General features: G+C 42.9%; 1 protein-coding gene across 1 annotated transcript in view; it reads right to left on the reverse strand.

Moving 5' to 3' along the window:
* Positions 1-18,900, reverse strand: part of FGF1 (fibroblast growth factor 1) — a 25,931-nt gene extending 7,031 nt beyond the window's left edge. The window contains exons 1-2 of the mRNA XM_007939065.2: positions 18,732-18,900; positions 1,190-1,293 (exon numbers count right to left, since the gene is read on the reverse strand). Coding sequence (XP_007937256.1) covers positions 1,190-1,293; positions 18,732-18,900 — 273 coding nt within the window. The remainder of the gene's footprint in view (positions 1-1,189; positions 1,294-18,731) is intronic.
* Positions 18,901-21,107: the final 2,207 nt, after the last annotated feature.

The raw sequence follows: 21,107 nt of genomic DNA on the forward strand, positions 1-21,107 counted from the left end.
GGCTCTGCAATTTTTGTAAAGAGCTTAAGAGACACACCTATAGTGAGACACTCACCTACAGTTACTAAAACACATTAAAACAAAACTGCTGAGCTGCCCACCCCTGACAATGTACATCAATACTAACATCTGCACTGTTTCTCTAGGTATAGCAGAGTGTCCAGTTAAACAGTTCTCATCTTGTTCTCAAATCATCTAAACTATCTTGTTACTTGTACTAGTTACATATACTTGAGCTGTAGCTGAATTGAAATAAAAATAACACAAACAAAAGTAAATAAACACTGGGCTTTAGCCAATTGGACCCGACAGCCAGGACAGTTAGCCATAGAAAGTCATGCTCATTCATTTCACAGAGCCCTAGAGGATGAGGTTCAAAATAATCAAAACACAGAAATGCAGTTCCCTTTTCTTGTACATGTTGTAAAGTACATTTGTTGTTATATGCTGTCGAGTTGATTTGAACTGATAGTGACCCCATAGGACAGAGTAGAACTGCCCCCCAGGGTTTTCTAGGCTGTAATTTTTAGGGGAGCAGATCACCTGATCTGTCTTCTGTGGAGCCACTGGGTGAGTTGGAACTTTTCAGTTAGCAGTCAAGCACTTAACCACTGCGCCACCACTCAGTTATTTCACTAGACTATAAATGAAGAAGAGGCAGTATTCTTCCTGTTCCTAGAGTACATTAAAAAGATGAGTTTGTCCCAAATGTAAGCTGCATGAAGGCAGGGTTAGAACCTGATTGGTCATCATTCTATCTCCAGCCCCTAGCAAAGTACCTGGCACATAGTAGGTGCTCAAGAAATATTTTTGTAATAAATGATGATTGTTGTTGTTATGTGCCGTCGAGCCGGCCCCGACTCATAGCGACCCCTCCTTGGGTTTCCGAGGCAGTATCACTACGGAAGTAGGATTGCCCAACCTTCCTTCCGAGGAGTGAAATGATGATTAGGCATTCTCAAATGAGTGACTGATGCATTACTAAAACTTTAACCACAGTTTCTTCTATGTATATGTGATAATACATTTAAGTATTTTGAGAGAATACCATAATAAACTCTTAAAATTGTTTGTGTCCTACTGGAAAAAACAACAGAAAGTAATTGTTGCTTTATAGTTTACATCCCTCAAGATTTCTGGAAACCTCAAACCTTGGCCGTGTCTGGAAGCAGGTCAGCCTCATACTTACTGAGCCGTATAAAAGCCCGTCGGTGTCCATCGCCAAGTACTGGCCGGTCTCGGTGCTCTTTATATACACCTCCCCCACGCTTTCCGCACTGAGCTGCAGCTGAACTGTAATAAAAATAACACGAACAAAAGTAAATAAACACTAGGCTTTTGCCGATAGGACTCGGCAGCCAGAACAGTTAGCCATGGAAAGTCATGCTCATTCATTTCACAGAGGCCTTGAGGATGAGTCTCAAGTTAATGAAAACATAGTAATACAGTTCCCTTTTCTTTGCCCTCCAAGGAAAGCTGTCCCTTGGGAATGTTGTTCTTGAAAAAGGGAGGAGAGCTGATGGCAGGCTCACCCACTGTCCACTCCGTGTGAGATAAAATGACCCTGCACACACTCTCACACTGCCTGGTTCCTTTCTCCTTCTCTGTTAAAATAACCAGTTGCCGTGGAGTTGACACCGACTCATGGTGACCCCATATGTGTCAGAGAAGAACTGTGCTCCATAGGGTTTCCAATGGCTGATTTTTTGGAAGTAGATCACCAGGCCTTTCTTTCAAGGCCCCTTTGGTGGACTCAAACCTCCAGGCTTTGGTTAGCAGCCAAGCATGTTAACCATTTGTACTACCCAGGGACTTCCCTCTGTTACCTCAGAATTCAAACTCACTGCTATCGATTTGATTCCAACTCATAGCAACCTGCATTGGGTTTCCAAGGCTGTAAATCTTTATAGACGCAGACTGCCTCATCTTTTTTCCATGGAGTGGCTGGTGGGTTCAAAGCACAAACATTTTGGTTAGCAGCCAAATGCTTTAACCACTACACCACCAGAGCTCCTTCCTAGAGCAAAATAATCACAGTAGGAAATGGCATTCACTTCCCTAGGCTCTATTGTCCATCTTGTAGTGATATAGAGAGGGTAACTAACTGGCCAGACTTTATGTGTTCTGCTTTAATTATAAACTTGCTTTGGGGTGTCCCTGTATGGCCTGGGCCTTCTAGCCATTGGAGAGATTCTTGTCAACAGGTTTTTTTTTTTTTCTTTTTTCCTTGTTTTTAAAAATCTGAGATTATTTTCCCAAACAGAAGAGATTCCTAGGGAGCTAAGAGTGGTGGCTAAATATGAAACTCAGGGAACTTGTTCACAGTGAAGTTCAATCACCCCTGATCTCTGTAGCAGTTGTACCCCAATTGGGGTACAGGCTGAGGGAAAATCTCTGGCTTTTGAGAATGAAGCAATTACTTGCAAACAAAGCAGTGAGAATTATAGGTCTCCACTGGGGGCGATTTTGTTTCCTAGGAGACAATTTGCCAAGGTCTGGAGATATATTTGGTTGTCACAACGGAGAAGGGGAGACCAAGGATGCGGCTAATCATCCTACAGCACATAGGACAGTCCCCACCATCCCCAAACAGTTATTCAGTCCAAAACATCATTAGTGTTGAGGTTGAGAATTCTTGAGGTTGAGGACAAGGACCATGAGTTATACTGAGTGACACTGTCTCCATTTACATGGACCGACATTCCCAAGGTGCCTCGCCCAGTGTGAGATATGTAATTGGCATTCCATACCTATTTGATAATTATCATACCTCTGAGTATTCATCCCACAGTGTCCCTAAAGGGAGGTGCTTTGACTGTTCACACTTGGGATTCAGAGTTCTTTCTGGACTCTATGGAGAATTTCTTTGGGCATCAGATCATCACAACGATCATTCCCAATAGGAGTAAATCTGGACAAGGAACCAGTGACCACTCAGTAGTTAGTTCTGTGGGAGGACAAGCTGACTTCTCTGATCCAGGTCAGCTTTGTCACAGGCCGAGGAGCAGGGGAGGCTGGAATGTGGGGCTTTTGGTTGGCAGATCTAGACCCCTCAATTGCCTTTTCTTTGTTGTCATCTTTCATCTAATTTCTTTGAATAAGAAATACAATCCCATTCTTCCCATTTAGAAATCATATAAGAGTAGACAGTAAAAGTCTCCCTCTCAGCCCCCAAATCTGATGCCCAGAAATAATCTTTAAGCCTTGAGCCAAAACTATTCCACGAAGCCATCATTACACTAAACAATTTAACCCGATTAATAAAGAATGTTTGCCTCCAGCATAGAGCTCTAAGGACTATCTGTGTGAGTATAAATTGACAACAGATCAGAATTTTAAGGGTCAGAGAGCCTAATTTAATAATGATGAAACAATATGGGTAAAGATAGTGAGATTGGTGTCACAGTGTGAGAGATGTAAACAATGTCATCCAACTGTTACGTAGAAATTGTGCATGGATATGTGTTTGATTGTATATATTGCCACCAATACAAAGTACAATATGAAAAAGAAATGTTTTTACATCTTCCTCTTGCTCTTCCTGTTGGGGATATGATGATGAACAGAACAGAGAAATCCTAGTTCTCCTCCCAGAATGTGCATTGTTCTGAAGAGGGTAGAAATAAACAAGGAAACACTTCCTCCTACAGAGATTTTATACATCTATTAGGAAATACATCTTTACTAACACAAATGGTAACATATTACACATTCAGTCCTGTGCCTTTCTTTCTTTCCTTCCTTCCTTCTTTTTTTTTTTTTTTTAACTTAACTTGGAGATTTTCCACATCAGCACCGAGAGTTAACCTTGTTCCTTTTGCCAGCTGAACTATGTTCTATTATGTGTCTATACCAAAATCATTTAACTGACCCCCTGTTAATAAATACATCCACATTTCTCATTTCCCTCTTTGTTCCTCATCCTTTCATTCATCCCAAGGGTGATACACAGTTACATCACTCTTACTGATGATGCAGTTCTCTTCTCCTAGGAAGTCTATGCTCCAGAGACTCAGGGCCTCCCCTAACTTCCTGTGGTAAATGTAGTTTATTTAAATAGCAGGAAGGAAACTGGAGGCCATCAACCTATTTTCCCATAGATCTTCCTATCCTCAGCCCTGAGTTAGCTCTGAGATGGTTGTGTTGGGAGAACAGGCCAAAGAGCCTCCATGTGTGATTTGTGCTCTCTCCTGTTTCCTGGCTCAATTCACACCACTTGCTCACTCATTTCATTCACCCTGCTCCAGCCTTTCACTTCCTTCAGCACACCAAGCACTTTCCCATCTCGGGACCTTGGCACATGCTTTGGCATCTTCTTCCTGCAGATCCTCACAAGGTTGGCTCCTTCTCCTCTTCCAGGTCTAAATATCCTTATCTCAGAAAGGCCTTCCCCAAGTACCCTATATTCCTGTATATAACAGGTCCTTTCACCCCTACCCTACCATCTGTGCCAATGGTGTCCTAGCCACCAACATCATTCTCTTCCCCAGTTTCATTCATGGAACTTAACATATATATGTGTAATTATTTAGGGGTTTACTCATTTATTTCTGCCTCCCCAGGAGAATGTACGCTCTGGGAGGAAGTGCAGTGATCTTGCCAATCCTGTTCCCTCTAGTATCTCCAGCACCTTGCACAGTGTCCTAAATATAGTGGATAGCCAATAAAATGTGTTGAATGAATGAGGTTCAGCTAATATTTGCAGAGATGATTCCACCAGCCCATCTCTAATAAGCTGTGCACATTGAATTATGTTTCCAGTGATATTTTATGGAGTGAAGTAACATGGGTCCAAGTTGAGAGTTGTTACAAGCTTAAGGCATGGCCCTGCCACCAACCAGCTGGATGACCTTGGCTGGACTGCTTAACCTGTCTTGACCACAGTCTCCTCATGAGTAAAATGGGGCTTAGGCTCAGTCCTTAAAGTTCCTTCTAGCTGTAACATTCTATGAAGCAAATATATAGATTTCATAGCAATACCTTATACAAGAAATATTATTCAGTAATGAATAGGAATGAAGTACTGATATTGCTATAGCACAGATAAATCTTGAAAGTGAAAGGAGCTGGTCACAAAATACCACCTATACTATGATTCCATTTAAGTGGATTGTCCAGAATAGGCAAATCCATAGAGACACAAACTAGATTAGTGTTTGTCAAGGCCTGGTGAGGTAGGGATAGAGTCATAGGCACATGGGACCATTATGGGTAAGAAGTACAAGGTTTCTTTTTAGGGTTATGAAAATGCTCTAAAACTGTGATAGTTGTAGGAATCTGTGAATGAACAAACAAAAAAACAAAAACTTTAAGTGGGTGAAGTACATGGTATATGAATTCTATCTCAATAAAGCTATTTAAAAATAAGTGCCTTAAAGGCTTAAAATGTGCTTCAAGGTAAAAGTAGAGCCACCATTTGTTACATCAAATGCTGCTAGAAATGTACATCAAGTGGCTCTTATCTAGCTCTACTTGGTGTGGTAGACAGATCTTCTCCACAAACTGCCAGAATGACATTTAGAGTAAACCTTTGGAAACTCAAGAGGCTTCTTCCACTGTGACTTTATGTTGAATCTAATAAGTGTTATTTAAAACATAAATGCATTTTAAAAATTCCCTCTATTTTTAGTGTCCCTGGTTGTTGCCAACAGTTAACACACTTGGCTGCTAATTGAAAGGTTGGAGGTTTGAGTTTACCCAGGAGTGCCTCAGAAGAAAGGCCTGGTGATGTACTTCTGAAAAACCAGCCATTCAAAATCCTGTGGAGCCCAGTTCTACTCTGACACACATGGGGTGGCCATGAGTTGGAATCAACTCGATGGCAACTGGTTTTTGGCTTTGATTGTCATTGTACTTTACAGTTTTCAGAGAATTTTCACATACATTTCTCTATCAATTTATCAGCAAAAGAAAGGGAGATCCATTTATTAATCACTGATGAGGAGCTCTGGTGCTGAAGTGGGTGGGGTATTTGGCTACTAACCAGAAGGTTAGTGGTTCAAACCCACCAGCTGCTCTTTGAGAGGAGAATGGGGCAATCTGCTTTCATAAAGATTTACAGCCTTGTAAATCCAATAGGGGTCACTATGAGTCAGAATTGACTCAATGGCAGTGAGTTTGGAGTCTGGTTTTTATAATGTGCCAGGCACTGTGCTCATTTCTATCTTGGTATAAGCAGTATAGAATTAAAGAATGTGATCTCCAAAATCAGACTGCATGGATTTATTCTGTTCTGGTTACATATTAGCTGTATGACTGTAGGTCAAGTTGTTTACCTTTGTTTACTTATCTATATCAATAGTACCTACTTCATGGGATTGGTGTGAGGATTAAATTATTTAATGAATGGAAAGTGCCTAGTACAGAGCCTGCTAAATAAATGTGGATGACTCTTATCATTTGCATAGTGTTTATGTGACCTCAAAGGAGCTCTGGTGGCATAATCATTAAGTGCACGACTGCTAACAAAAGGTCAGTAGTTTGAACCCACCCATCACTGCACAGAAAAGAGAAGTGGCAGTCTGCTTCTGTAAAGACTACAGCCTTGGAAACCCTATGGGGCAGTTCTACTCTGTCCTATTGGGTAGCTAGGAGTCAGAATTGACTCAGTGGTACATGATGACAATATGTGACCTCAACTCTTCACAATAGTCTCTGGAGGCATGTGTTACCCAAAATAATACTAATAAGGGTACCCCAAGTACCTCCTCTCTTTCACTGTGCCTCATAGGCTCCACTTATGGATGGATTAGTCGGAACCTAGCCATACTCCCCTTCGTGGGTCCTCTTGTGTTCCAGATCAGACATGTACAAAATGCCAGATGTTCATTCAAGATGCATTTGTAGCCTTGGGATGGAGTGATGTTAATTGCCTGGGACTTTTGTCCACCTACCAGTCATATATGTAGGTAGTCAGACACATTGTAAGTGCTATAGAAATCCCCCACCATTCAAAAACAGCTGCAGCAGTATATCAATGCAGAACTGCCAGAAATTCAGGCCAGATTCAGAAGAGGAGATGGAAAAGAGGGATAACATTGCTGATGTCAGATGGATCTTGGCTGAATGCAGAGACTACCAGAAAGATGTTACCTGTGTTTTATTGGTTATACAAAGGCATTTGACTATGTGGATCATAACAAATTATGGATAATATTGCAAAGAATGAAAATTACAGAACACTTAATTTTGCTCATGAGGAACCTGTACATAGACCAAGAGGCAGTCATTTGAACAGAACAAAGGAATACTGCATGGTTTAAAATCAGGAAAAGTGTGCAACAGGGTCATATCCTTTTGCCATACTATTCAATCTGTATGCAGAGCAAATAATTTGAGCAGCTGGACTATATGAAGAAGAACATGGCATCAGGATTAGAGGAAGACTTATTAATAACCTGCAATAATGCAGGTGACACAACCTTGCTTGCTGAAAGCAAAGAGGTCTTGAAGCACTTACTGATGAAGATCAAAGACTGATGAAGATCCAAGCGTTTAGTATGGATCACACCTCAACATAAAAAAACAAAAATCCTCACAACTGGACCAATAAGCAAGATCATGACAAATGGAGAAAAGATTGAAGTTGTTAAGCATTTCATTTTACTCGGATCCACAACCAACATCCATGAAGCAATAGTCAAGAAAACAAATGACATACTACACTGGGCAAATGTGCTGCAAAAAAGAGCTCTTTAAAATGTTCAAAAGCAAGGATGTCACTGTGAGAACTTAGGTGCACCTGACCCAAGCCACGGTATTATCAACTGCCTCCTGTGCATGTGGAAGCTCTACAATGAATAAGGAAGACTGAAGAAAAATTGATGTATTTGAATTACAATGTTGGTGAAGAATATTGAATATATCATGGACTGCCAGAAAAACGAACTAATCTATCTTGGACAAAGTACAGCCAGAATGCTTCTTAAAAGTTGTCTGGACATGTTATTAGAGAGGACTAGTCCCTGCAGAAGGGGATGACATCAATGAGATGTCTTGACACAGTGGCTACAACATTGGGCTCAAACATAGCAATAGTTGGCAGGATGGCCCAGCACCAGACAGTGTTTCGTTCTGTTGTACATAGGGTCGCTATGTGTTGGAACAGACTTGATGACACCTAACAACATAGAAATCCCAAAGGCGCTTCCTTTTAGGTAATTAAGGAAGACTTTTTAAAACCCTTTCCATTTCCTACTTCATTTCTGTCCTGCTGCCTTAGATAGTCCCTGTCAGTCTTGCCAGGGGGTCTGTGGAGTTGACTTTATCATCTGTGGAGTCTGATCATAGCCACATAAAGGCCTTACAGGGGTAAATAAGAGCCAGAGGGCTGCTAAGCACATGACTTCAGCCTTCAGCCTCAAGGCCTGCCACCAGGGTTGTTGCACTGGTGAGAGTTCGTCTCAAGAGTTTCCTCTGTAAATATTATTTCTCCAGGATGTCCAAGTTTCATAGCTCATTTTCACTAGATTTCTTTCTGGCTAGGTTTCCTAAACATATATCCTTCTGCAAGCAGGGCTGGCGGGAAGGAGTAACACCCAGCCTGAGCTGCTCGCTTAGCTGACTAGGTGTCCAACTCTCTAGTGGGACTTAATTCCAGTTTTCCAAGCCTACATCCTGCTGCTGAGGAAAAGTGAGTAAAGAGAGAGCATGAGAAAGGGGGGGCCTCAGAAAAAGGGGCCTCGTCTGAAGCAGCACCTTCTTCCTCTTGTAGTTCAGGGCCAGATGGATGGAGAGAGCTATTCAATCAACACCTATTTATCCAGCATCTATTATGTACTGAGAACGGTGCTGAATGCCACACATGGTCTCTGCTTTTCAGGGGGCTTACACACAACTAGGTATACAGACCAATGAATGTATGAATAATAAAGCAACTGTTTTGGTTCTCTAGTGCCACTATAACAGATATACCACAAATGAGTGGTTTTAACAAACAGAGATTTATTCTCTTACAGTTTAGGAGGCTAGAAGTCTGAGTTCAAAGTTTCAGCTCTAAAGGGCTGGGTAAAAACCCCTTGACCTTGGGCTTCACCTCTGCCTCTTGCTCCCAGCCCACTGGACCTGAGGTGTCTCTTAACTCAGGCAGCTGCTGGCTGCTGGCTGCTGAGGCTGACAAACCCAAGGTTGACAAGTGAAATGGCACAGTCCAAAGATTATCAAGCACATGGCAGGCCATGAGTTCAAGTCCATCAACAGTCCCAAGACTGGCAGACAACATGGCTGACCACTCACTGATGACTTGGCCAAATGCAAGATCCAGATGTGCCAAAAAGCTCAAGACCTTTCTCAGAGCTGCTGCTTATATACGGGAAACAGACCACATCCCTAAGGCATCTACTCAGCTACTCACGGTAGATTCCACCATGGAGTTGATTACCAGTTTCATCATGGGGAATAACTACGTCCAGCTGCCCAGCCACTCAAAACCAGGCCCAGCCAAATTGACACATAACCTTAACTACCACAGCAACATAAAAAAAAAAAAAAAAAAAATCCATTGCCTTTGAGCTAAAAGAAAACGCAAATTCAAAAACTAAAAACCTCTCTCTCTGTTTATCTGCATATGTAGCAGCATTTCCCTTTCAAAGAAAAGCAGAAAATAATGTACTGTGGGGAAAAAAAAAAAAGCGCAAATTGCAGAAGAATATTTATTCCTTAAATATTTTTGTAAAAATAAGAGCCCACAAAACAATGCACATACCTTATGAATAATGAATATACGTGTATCAAAAAAAAACAAACCCACTGTCGTCGAGTCATATCTGACTCATGTCGACTCCTCCTTGGGTTTTTGAGGCAATATCACTATAGAAGTAGATTGCCCAACCCTCCTTCCGAGGAGTGGCTGGTGGGTTTGAACCACCAGCCTTCTGGTTAGCAGTCAAATGCCTTAGGCACTATGCCACCAGAGCTCCCATATATATATATATTCTAAACATAGGAGCTCTGGTAGCATAGTGGCTAAGTCACTTGCCAGCTAACCAGACGGCTGGCAGTTCAAACCCACCAGCCACTCCTCGGAAGGAAGGTTGGGCATTCCTACTTCTGTAGTGATACTGCCTCGAAAACCCAAGGAGGGGTCGCTATGAGTCGGGGCCGACTCGACGGCACATAACAACAACAACAACAAACATAAAAATGTACACTAGATAGAGACCAAATTTATACAAGTGGTTGCTCTGGGGAGGAAGAGAAGGAAGAGTACTAGGAGGGGAGTAGACAGAATTTCATCTTTATCCTAATGCTTACTTTCTTTAAAAACAAAATTCTGAGTTAAGAATGACCAGGGTTCTCAGTTGATAAACAAACACTCAGAGTTGCCCAAACGTCATGGTTTTGGTCCTGGTGAACCTTTGATGATCTGTGCCCCAGAACAGCCTGGGCCAGGTTGCAGCTATGCTTGAGCACAGTAGCCATTGTTGTTGTTGTTGTTGCCGTCGAGTTGGACCCAACTCATAGGGACCCCTCCCTGGGTTTCCGAGGCAGTATCACTACAGAGGTAGATTGCCCCATCTTCCTTCTGAGGAGTGGCTGGTGGGTTTGAACCCCCAGTTTTCTGGTTAGCAGTCAAGTGTCTTAGCCACTATGCTACCAGAGCTCCCATAGGAGGGGGGTTTTCCTGGGGGCAGCAGACAGGGAACTAGGGAATTGGTGAGGCAGAACAGGGTGAAAGGCCACTAAAACAGCACCTTGTCCATCCAGTCCCCTTTTCCAGCCCCCTCTCCCAGGTTTAGCACCAGAGCAAAGGGGGAGGAGTACCTCTTATTTATCCTACACTGAAGTTTAGGACGTCCATTTTGGGCTATCTTGGGGCGGGGAAGGCTTTAAAGCATCCTAAGGATGAAGGGGCAGGTACTTTATGCTAAAGCAGACATGTTATTTTGTCCAAAGGGTACTTATTTTCTTCCAATTCTGAATTAAGGACAGCAGCTTTTTGACTTAACAGAAGGAATGGGAAGCAACTTTGTAAAAGGTGCTATAATAAGAATTTCTTATCGAAATTCAAATTTATAAAGCATTGCAAAAAGTGTAGGGTAAGAGAAAATTTACATAATAAAATGTTGGGGGGAAAAACATACTGGAAGAAGATAGAGAATATTTGCTAGTGGATTTCTGGCAATAAGTATCCCCACAGAATCCATAGTTCTCTTCCTAATCCTTTATTAGGATTGCATTTGGATGAGTTGGTTCAGTAATGGGCTATTTATTGAAAATAAATGCCAAATTACCTGAAATGTACAAAATCACTTTTGTGTGGCACAAATATATAGATGCTCAACTACTAGCCGAAAGGTTGGCTGTTCAAACCCACCCAGAGATGTCTTGGAAAACAGGTGTGGCAATCAGTTTCTGAAAGGTGACATCCTTGAAAACCCCACAGAGCAATTCTGCTCTGCATACATGGGGTCACCATGAGTCAGAATCCACTCTGCAGCAACTAACAACAAACAACCAATAATGCTTCTACCTAGTCCCCCTGCTTATCCATTAAACCCTGTGATAGTTAAGGTTGTATGTCAACTTGCCTGGGCCATGATTCTAAGTGGTTTACCATGAAATAAATAAATAAAATACAACTCACTACCGTCAAGTCAGATCCGACTCATAGTGACCCCTCCTTGGGTTTCCGAAGTGGTATCATTATGGAAGTAGATTGCCCAACCTTCCTTCCAAGGAGTGGCTGGTGGGTTTGAATTGCCAGCCTTCTGGTTAGCAATCAAATGCTTTAGGTATTAGCCATCCCCCATGTTGAAAACTGATACAATATTACCATCTCCATGAGGATATCTTTTATAAGCAGCCACTCAGTTGAAAGGGAGTTTTTTTTCAGGGTGTGGCCTGCTTCTAACATATATAGAAAAGCTCTGGGAAAGCTCTCTGGCTTTTTGCTCCATCTGCATCCTGCATCTGGCTCATTATCTATAGTTCTTGGATTCAAACCAGCGGCCTGCTGTATTGCCTGCAGATCTTGGGATTGTGGCCTTTGCTGCCTATGAGCCAACAGCCTGTTGTCTTACCTGCCAATCTTGGGTCTGTCAGCCTCTAAAGCCAGCAGCTGGCTATACTGCCTGCCAATCCGGAGTTTGTGAGCCCCTGCAGCTACATGAGTCAGGAGAAGCTTCCAGCTTGATGTCTGACCCATGGACTTGGATCTTGCCAGTCTCTACAACTGCAGGATCCATTTCCTTGAGATTAATTTCTCTCTCTCTCTCTCACTAAACACACACACACACACACACACACACACAAGCTTTACTGGTTTTGCCTCTCTAGAGAACCCAGCCCAAGACAAACCCCTTCATGAGCTTCTAGTCTATGTACTTAGGAGTAAAAGGGAGCATTGAGCTTTTGAGCGGAAGAACCAGCCTCCAGCATTCACACCTTTTTTCCTGAGGGATTATAAATCTGTAGCTCTGGTTTTCTCCTCTGCTCCTCAAAAAGAAGTCTTAACCAGTTGTGTGGAGTCGTTCCAACTCATGGCCACACCACATGTGGTCAAAGTAGAACTGTGTTGCATAGGGGTTTTAATTGCCGCTTTTTCAGAGTAGATGACCAGGGCTTTCTTCCAAGGCACCTCTGGGTGGAATCAAACCTCCAGCTTTCTGGTTAGCAACCAAGTATGTTAATCATTGAAGTGCCCAGAGACTCCCCATTAGGTCTTAATGGTAGTATATTCCTGGTAAGAAATGTAACCCCTTACTTCCAAGTGCACAAAGAAAGAAAAGCAGTTTTGCGCCTGCTAATGCCAGGAGAAGTGAGCTTTGGGTACTGCACCCTGTTTCTGACTACCAAGCAATCTGAACAACTCGCTATTGTGCCCTAAGAATCTTTACAAATAAGATTGCAACTGGTGCATTCAGCGGAAAAACTGTATGGAGAGTGAAGCTGTGCACTCTGCCCTCCAAAGAACAGCCAAGAGTGATTATGTGCCTGGTTTATTCTGGGTTGGAGACTTCCCGTCCTTTGCCGTGTTTACCCAAAGTGAGGTCAGCCTCATTCAGAACTCGGTGAGGTTGTTTTATGTCAGTGGCATTCATAATTAAAACGTAGCCACAAACCGGGCTCCGTGAAACATTAGAGAAAGACGGAGGAGGAAAAAGAAAAAGAGTTTGGGAAAAAAAATTCCAGTGGTTTGGAGTATATATTCCAAACTTTCTTAGAATGTGTAAAGATGGCTGATACTCCTTAAAGGTCTGAAAAAGGTGGTCTGGAGATGTTTTATGTAGACTAGGGAATGTACGATTCTTTTTTTTAAAGAAAAAGTTTGTCTAGAAAAATCCTTCTTATGTAATCAGATAATGGGTGGCTGAGGAGCAGGGGCATGAAATATGATGAAGGTTAGTACACCCTCAGGAACAGCACTCCTGACTGAATACCTCTGCTGTCCCACTCCCAACTTCTGGCCACAGGACTCAACTCTGTCCATTTTGGTCATTTGAAAAGCTAATTTGACTTTTAGCCAAGCTGGTGAGGAACACAGGGCCTTTACTATTAGGTGGCAAGTCTTATCAAAGCAGATTTGCATGGGGTTATGAGGGAGCCAGAGAAGAGAAGTCTGGATTGCCTCAGAACAAGGGAGGGAAGAATTTTTCTCTAGAGAAGAAGACTGCCCTTTATAAAGGGCTGCAAAGAGGATTCTTTGGGCCAGCAAACTCCTTTAGTGTATTTAGGATGTGGTTTGATTTATAAATATTTGATTGGCACACAGTTTTCTCAGGAACATTTCCATTTGTGTGGTGAGTGGTGCCAGTAATCCGGCTCTCCACACAGTCTCTGTGTGCTGGTCCAGCTGTGAGGTGGTGGGCCACATGAAGAAGTTCCAGGGTGTGGACATTTGTGAATTCTTCTTCTTCTCCAGTTATTGTTGCAATTATTAATCCTGTCGAGGAATAAGTCATGACCACCTTTGGCTAGTGAAGAAACTTCAGCAGAAAAAGCAAAATCAAACATGGCCCCTCCTTGCCTTTGCCTGAGCCAGCTCATTCTGCAGAGAGGAAAGAGATGGGGCAGGGCTTCCTGGGCCGGCACCTGGGCCCATTACGCCTCCATGGCTGGCCTTCAGACCTCCAGACCTAGACAGTCACCCAGAAGCAGGGATGAAGCATCACCCTCAGTTCAGTAAACAATCAGGACCATTCATTTAAATTAACAGATGGGTAGATGAGAAAGGTCAGGCAAGCATAGAAAAGATGAAGGTGATGGTGGTGGTAGGGATGATGATGGTACCATTTTTGAGCACTTACTGTGTTCTTGGAAGTTTGCTAAGCATTTGTGCAAAAATCACATTTAAGGAGTCCCTGGGTGGTGCAGTGGTTAATGTGCTCAGCTGCAAACTGAAAGATCGGTGGTGTAAGTCCACCCAGAGGGACCTCAAAGAAAGTGTTGATTATCTGCTTCTAACATATCAGCTATTGAAACCCTACAGAGCACAGTTCTGCTCTGGCACAAATGGGGTCACCGTGAGTCAGAGTCAACTGGACGGCAACTGCTTTGGTTTTGGGTTTTATCATGTTTACAACTGTGTTCCTGTGATGTAAGTACCATTGTCATCCTTGCTGTAAAAATAAGAAAACTAAGGCACACAGAGGAGTAACTTTACCAAGATGACGCAGAACTAGGAAACTAGTAAACCTACCTGACTAGCCAGATCCAATGTGTCTATTTAATTAGTTTATGGGTGAAACCACCATCATGGTGGTGGTGGGATGCAGAAAGGACCTTATAGTCTTGGGAGCAGAAGTTATGGGTCTGTGTCAGTTAATAGTTGGTCACAGGCGCTGATAGCTTCTGTATTCTCAGATAGATAATAATTAATGATTTCACAGAATTATGCTAGGTAGAAATGAAAACATCCAGCACAATGCCTGGCACATATCAGGTGGTCAGTAGATATTTATTGGATATATCGATGAATTTGAATTTACCTGCTGCCATTACAATTCATTCACTTATCCTATTAATGTTTACTGAGCATTTACAAAGTGCAGGCAATGGCTAGGCATGAAAATTACAGTGTTGAACAATAAGAGACAAAGTCCTATCCTCAGGGAGTCCAGCAGGAAAGAAAAATTTAAATATTTACACAAATAAATGTACAAGGAGAGCTGCCGGGTCCACGAGTCACTTCTCAAATGCTGTGTGTGTAAAATGGAGCTGATAGTCAATATCAGGTTGTCTTCCAGGATCCTCCCTCCTGGTGACACCACAATTTACTCATCTCCCAAAGTCCTGGAGTCCAAAATAAATCTTGTCACAACCCTGCACCCTACTGACCCCCAATGCTGAAGCTCTTACTGTCTGATTTTGCCTACAGCTGTGATTTGAGGAGTTGCAGAAAGTCCAAACCAACCACCTTCTCAACAAGCCAGAAATTCCTTCTCATGGAAACATTTTACTTAGGCCTGTATTACAATAGCCCCCACACAAAGATCAGTGTATATTTATGCCACTATAAGAAGGGTCTTGTGTTAGATACTTGGAAATTTATTTTCCTAGGAGTAGGAAAGGAGCTCTGGTGGCATAGTGCCTAAGGCACTTAACTGCTAACCAGAAGGCTGGCAGGTCAAACCAACCAGCCACTCCTTGGAAGGAAGATGGGGCAATCTACTTCCATAGCGATACTGCCTCGGAAACCGAAGGAGGAGTTGCTATGAGTCAAAATCGACTCGACAGTAGTGAGGTGAGGAGTAGAAAGAAGACAAATTTCAAAAACGTTTTAAATTTGCCCAGAACAGATAAACTGGTCGGGGAAACAAGAGAAGCTGTGAAGGGAGTTATTTTTGCCTGGTAGAGCTTGATGATGTATGGTTCTATCTCGCATGAGTTTTGTAGATTTTTTAGAATATTTTATTGGTTTTTAGAAATGTTCTTCCTGAAGGGGAGTTTTACTTAGTGGGTGAGTAGTAACCATCTAGCAGTGACCTCATTTTTTTAATCACATTCAAACTAATGATAAAGAAAGAGAGTCCTTCCCCTTGCCACTCTATACTAATCTTGGTTATCTAGGGATTATCCCTCCTGTCTGTCCAAGGTTGATAATCTTTGAAATTCAGAAAGGCTTTCTGTAGTACCACCATTGGACAGAAGAGGGCGACAGACCCCATTCAGTGGGTACATCCATGCCCAGGAGGCATCTTCTTCCCTGCTTGTATTACACAACTCTTTGCAGCTTCTTGAGACACACAGGGCCATGTTATTATTTCCATTCCACAGGTGAAGAAACTGAGTCTCAGTGAGATTAAAGGATTTTCCTCCAGAGTGCACAGCTGGGAACACTGGAGACATCTAAATGTCTATACAGCAGACGGCCTCTGAGTGTCAGGATGGGTCACCACAGGGTTGGAAACTTGAAGCTGCTTTTGCAGAGCACTTTATGCAAGATGGAAAGAATGTTAATTGTCCAGTGCTATTCCAACTAGAGAGTCGCAAAGCAGGGATATGAATTCGAGGTTTCTCCCTCTAAATCTAGGGCCTAAATCTTTAGGAAGTATGAGAATTATCCAGTTCTTCTGACATTTATAGGAGGTGGATTTTTGCCCACTTTGAGTTCTTACCTCATTGGCCCTTGTTCTTAGTACTAGGGTAAGTGAGTAGGCCAACATGACTCTGAATGTTGGCAGAGAGGCCCTAAATCAAAATCTGAATCTAGATGCTTGGCCTGCCTAGGAGGTGATATTACAGAAGTGGGGGAGATCCTTAGGTATTATACTGTATTTCCACATAGTGGAAATCTTGATGATGATGACAACGATGATAACAACAACAACACTGACCAGCTGAGTTTCTTACTCTGGGCCAGGTACTGCATTATTCACTACATTATCTCATTTAATCCTTCCAAGAAACCTGTGAGGCAGGTAATAGTATTCTTACTTTACAGGTGAGGAAAGTAAGGCCAGAGAGGTTAAGTAACTTGCCCAAGTGTACTTGGCAAATAATTGCTGCAGCATTACTTGGCTGCAAACACACACATACACACATACACACACACACACACACTCCTACAGCTCCATGTGCTGCATTCCAAGGGTTCCCGACATCTGAGGTCAGGCGGCCAAGTCAACAGCAGAATTCAGAAGTCAGCTCAATGACAGCAATGAAGTCATATACCGTTTGAACAGAAGTTCTAGTAATGGTAGCTTCTTTTACTCCAGAATTCCCAGAAATGCCTGATTAACTCACCAAGGTTGCTTTTCCCCTAGGATTCTGAGGACCAGAGATCATTCTCCACTGGTTTGGAAAATTGGCAAGTAAAACTTAGGAGAAACATTAAAAACCCAGAAGAATGAAAACATGTTCCCCATGCACTGTGTTGGGATAGCATGAATCGTGTACCATGCCTGACACTGAATTACAATCTAAGTCCATTTATTTGCAGCAAACATTGTTTAGGTATATGTTTAACATACTAAGTACAAGGGTTTGTTTTGTTTTGTTGCCTCACTCTGATAGCTACTTTTTAGTATAGTGCATTTGGCAGGTCCATTTGAAGACAGGCCATCAAAACAAAGCCAAAGAATTTAATACTACAGCTATGAACCCAGGCTTCAGCCTTCCTGTGGAGGACAAGGCTACCCAGTCTGCACATGCCAGCTTCTACCCCATTATCTGTACATCCAAGGGCAGAGAGTGAACACTTGTAAGAGCCTGCCATCTTAGGTGCATATTCCATGAACAACAAAGTCTGCCCAGTATATAGGCTACCATGTGTGAGCCTGCGTTTTGCATTGCATTTGAGAGCCACTCTTGCAGGATCTCACTTTCTGCCTATGCTATCCCATGTCTCCTGGTGTTACCCACACTTCCTTCCCCTTAATTTGCAGGATGTTTGACTCTTTAGATTGCTGACCCTCTAAGCAGGGACAGATCTGACTTTTGGCTGCTCTACAACCTCTAATGCCTCTGTGGTGCTCAGAGAATCTCCAATAGCATCACTATAGGACTCAAATGACCCAAAATCAAACACACACCAATGCCAGGAGTACTAAAGCAGAAGGGAGAGAGTTTTATACTCAGATAGTCAAGAAGATCCTTTTCTCCAAAGTCAAACCTTCATTTATCAACATCATCTGAGAGCTGGGCTCGCAGGAAGGCCTGGGAGAGAGATGCAGCATTTGGCTCCAATCACTCTTGCTCTCCAGTTTCTATACGGTCTGGAGAAGCACTTTACCCCTCCTGGTTACCACAACCACATCTGCAAGATATGCAGAGTGAAGGCCGCATAATTTATAATGTGTAAGACTATGATTATGAACTAGGGTTTCACAAATCAAGCCCAGTGGAAACATAACCTGGAGAGTCAGTTAACTTGAAATTGAGCCTGTGTCTTTGTGCAAGATTAACCACTCCAATCCCATCTGGCTGTTCTCATCATGGAGTAAGCAGGGCCCTGACCAGCCTTGGGGACCAGACTTTTCGCTAGTTATAGAAACCTGGGAAAATGCATAGGAATTGAACACTGGCAGCCAAATCTGATCGCCAAGAAGTTTTGTTAGGTCAGCAGAGAATATCATTAAAAACTTGAAATAGATCACCTTCAGATAGACCATGCGCCCCACCGCTCCCTATTTCCCATACCCACCATGATGCCTTCATGTTATCTCTGCTTCTGAGTGAGCCGTGTCTTAATAGAACCTTGGAGAATAGGGTTCCAATGCTTATATATTCTCCCATCCTTGACTTAGGAAGATAACAGAAAGGCAAGGAATACAACAGAGAGGGGTGCTTACTGTGCTGGTCACTCCTGTCCCTGGTGCCGTCCACTGTGCCATCTGGAAGGATCCTTAAGAAGTGGCCCCCATTGCTACAGTAGAGGAGTTTGGGCTTCTTGTAATTCCCTGGCGGCAGGTTAAACTTCTCTGTCAGGGCTGTGAAGGTTGTGATCTCCCCTTCAGCCATGGCTCAGTAGCTCCGGGTTATGGCTCGTTCAACACTGTAGGAAATGAAACAAACCCATAGAATGTTCTTCCCAGCAAAGGTGCAACATACACTTCCAAAGAGAGAAAGAGAGCCTCTGGGCACAGGGCTCTGGTCAATTAGTAACCACAGACTGCCCAGGTGGTGCCCACAGTGAACGGGCCAGGGGGCATGGCCAGTGGTTATGGAAAGATGGTCCTCGGCATGGGAGGGCTTTTCAGTTTCCAGTTGGACACAGCTCTGGACCAGGCTGTGCATTTTTTAGAACTTCAAACTTAATCATTTGGCCAAGGTGAAAAAAAAAAAAAAGTGACATTTCGGTCTCTGCTTCTGATCCACACACATTCTCAAATTAAATACTGAAGTTGCACTAAAATAACAGCTGGGGTCTGACTGAAACCCACAAGAGCCGAGAGGCCGGGACTGAGGTTTTGCCCTCCACCCTCACACTGTTTTGACTGCCTGCAAGAGGTGGTAGTAGCAGATAGCACAGACTCCTGGGCACTCAGAACCTGTTGGCAAAGCCATAGGAAGCCTTTCAGATGCCTCACAAACCTTGACAGCAAAGGGTTAATGTGTAAAGGAAACATTCTGGGTTTGTTGGTTGGGATGGGAGGGGAACCCGGGAACAAGGCACTTAGGGGTATTAAGCCAGGATTTTAAAAAGGCAAACACTGCATCAAAAGAAATGTTATGAGACAGATCATTATGAAGGATCTGTCTGTTTACTATCTGCTTCCACAGCTTTCCACATAGCCTCATATCACACAGAGGGGAATGTACGTCTGTCCCTTGTACATCCTAATTGTTTTCTAATATGAGACATACTTATTATGACCCAGAAACTGGTGATGCAGTGCCTAAGGCATTTGACAGCTAACCAGAGGTTGGCGGATCAAACCCATCAGCCACTGTGCAAAAAGAAGATGGGGCAATCTTCTTTCTTCCGTAAGGATTTACTGCCTCGGAAACCCAGTGGGGGCCGCTGTGAGTCGGAATCGACTCAATGGCAGTGGGTTTGGTTTTGGTTCGGTTAATATTGTATACACCCAACCCAAAAACCAAACCCACTACTGTCAAGTTGATCCCAACTCATAGTGATCTTATGGGAAAGACTAGAACTGCCTCACAGGGTTTTGAAGGCTGTGTACAAATCTTTACAGAAGCAGACTGCCTCATCTTTCTTCTGTGGAGTGGCTGGTGGGTTTGAACCGCCGACCTTTTGGCTGGCAGCTGAGTACTTTAACCACTGTGCCATCATGGCTCCCTTGTATACACCCACTGTACACAAATTATATGATTTATATTATATATTTGACCCATAAGGTCAACAGCCAGTAAGTGGTGGAGCTGAGCCCCTATCAGTGGTGTGTAAATCCTAATTGTTTTCTAATATGATCTAAATGCATGAATTACACCTCTAAGAATAGAAAACCAAAACCAATAAACATTAGAATTTGTGTGTGTCTTTGTGTGTAGGTGTATCAGATAGTTCCTTCATTTTTATTGCTGAGTTGCACTCCATGGTACAAATGTACCACCATGGTATGTATATATATATATACACACACATACATACACATATACATATAACATTATAAAACATCTACTTGCCCCACTATTTAGGAGAATAAAGTGCTGGTGGATATCAGGACAGTAAAAGAAGCCAAAAAGAGACTAGGAAAGGGACAAGGGAGCTTTTTTTTCCATAAGTTTGAGTAGGTGCTAATTGTGCTCATTATTATGTGGCCTTATAATAACAATCATCATCATTATTAACATGTTCTGGGCTACAGAACTCCTGTAATTCTCACTCTAACACTATGAGGTGGACAGTTATATTATCCCTATTTTAAATACAATAGAACCACAGCTTAGAGATGTTAAAGGCCCATAAGGTCAACAGCCAGTAAGTGGTGGAGCTGAGCCCCTATCAGTGGTGTGTAAAAACGAAGTCCTTACTTGCCCTTGTTGTTGTTACGGGCCATCGAGTCAGCCCGACTCATAGCGACCCCTCCTTGCGTTTCCGAGGCAGTATCACTACAGAAGTAGGATTGCCCAACCTTCCTTCTGAGGAGTGGCTGGTGGGTTTGAACCGCCAGCCCTCTGGTTAGCAGTTAAGTACCTTAGCCACTATGCTACCAGAGCTCCATCAGCAAATAGGGATAGTTTGACTTCTTCCTTACCAA

This window comes from Orycteropus afer, unplaced genomic scaffold, assembly GCF_000298275.1.
Source record: "Orycteropus afer afer isolate SDZICR_OR568_19922 unplaced genomic scaffold, OryAfe1.0 scaffold00056, whole genome shotgun sequence".
NCBI lineage: Eukaryota > Metazoa > Chordata > Mammalia > Tubulidentata > Orycteropodidae > Orycteropus > Orycteropus afer.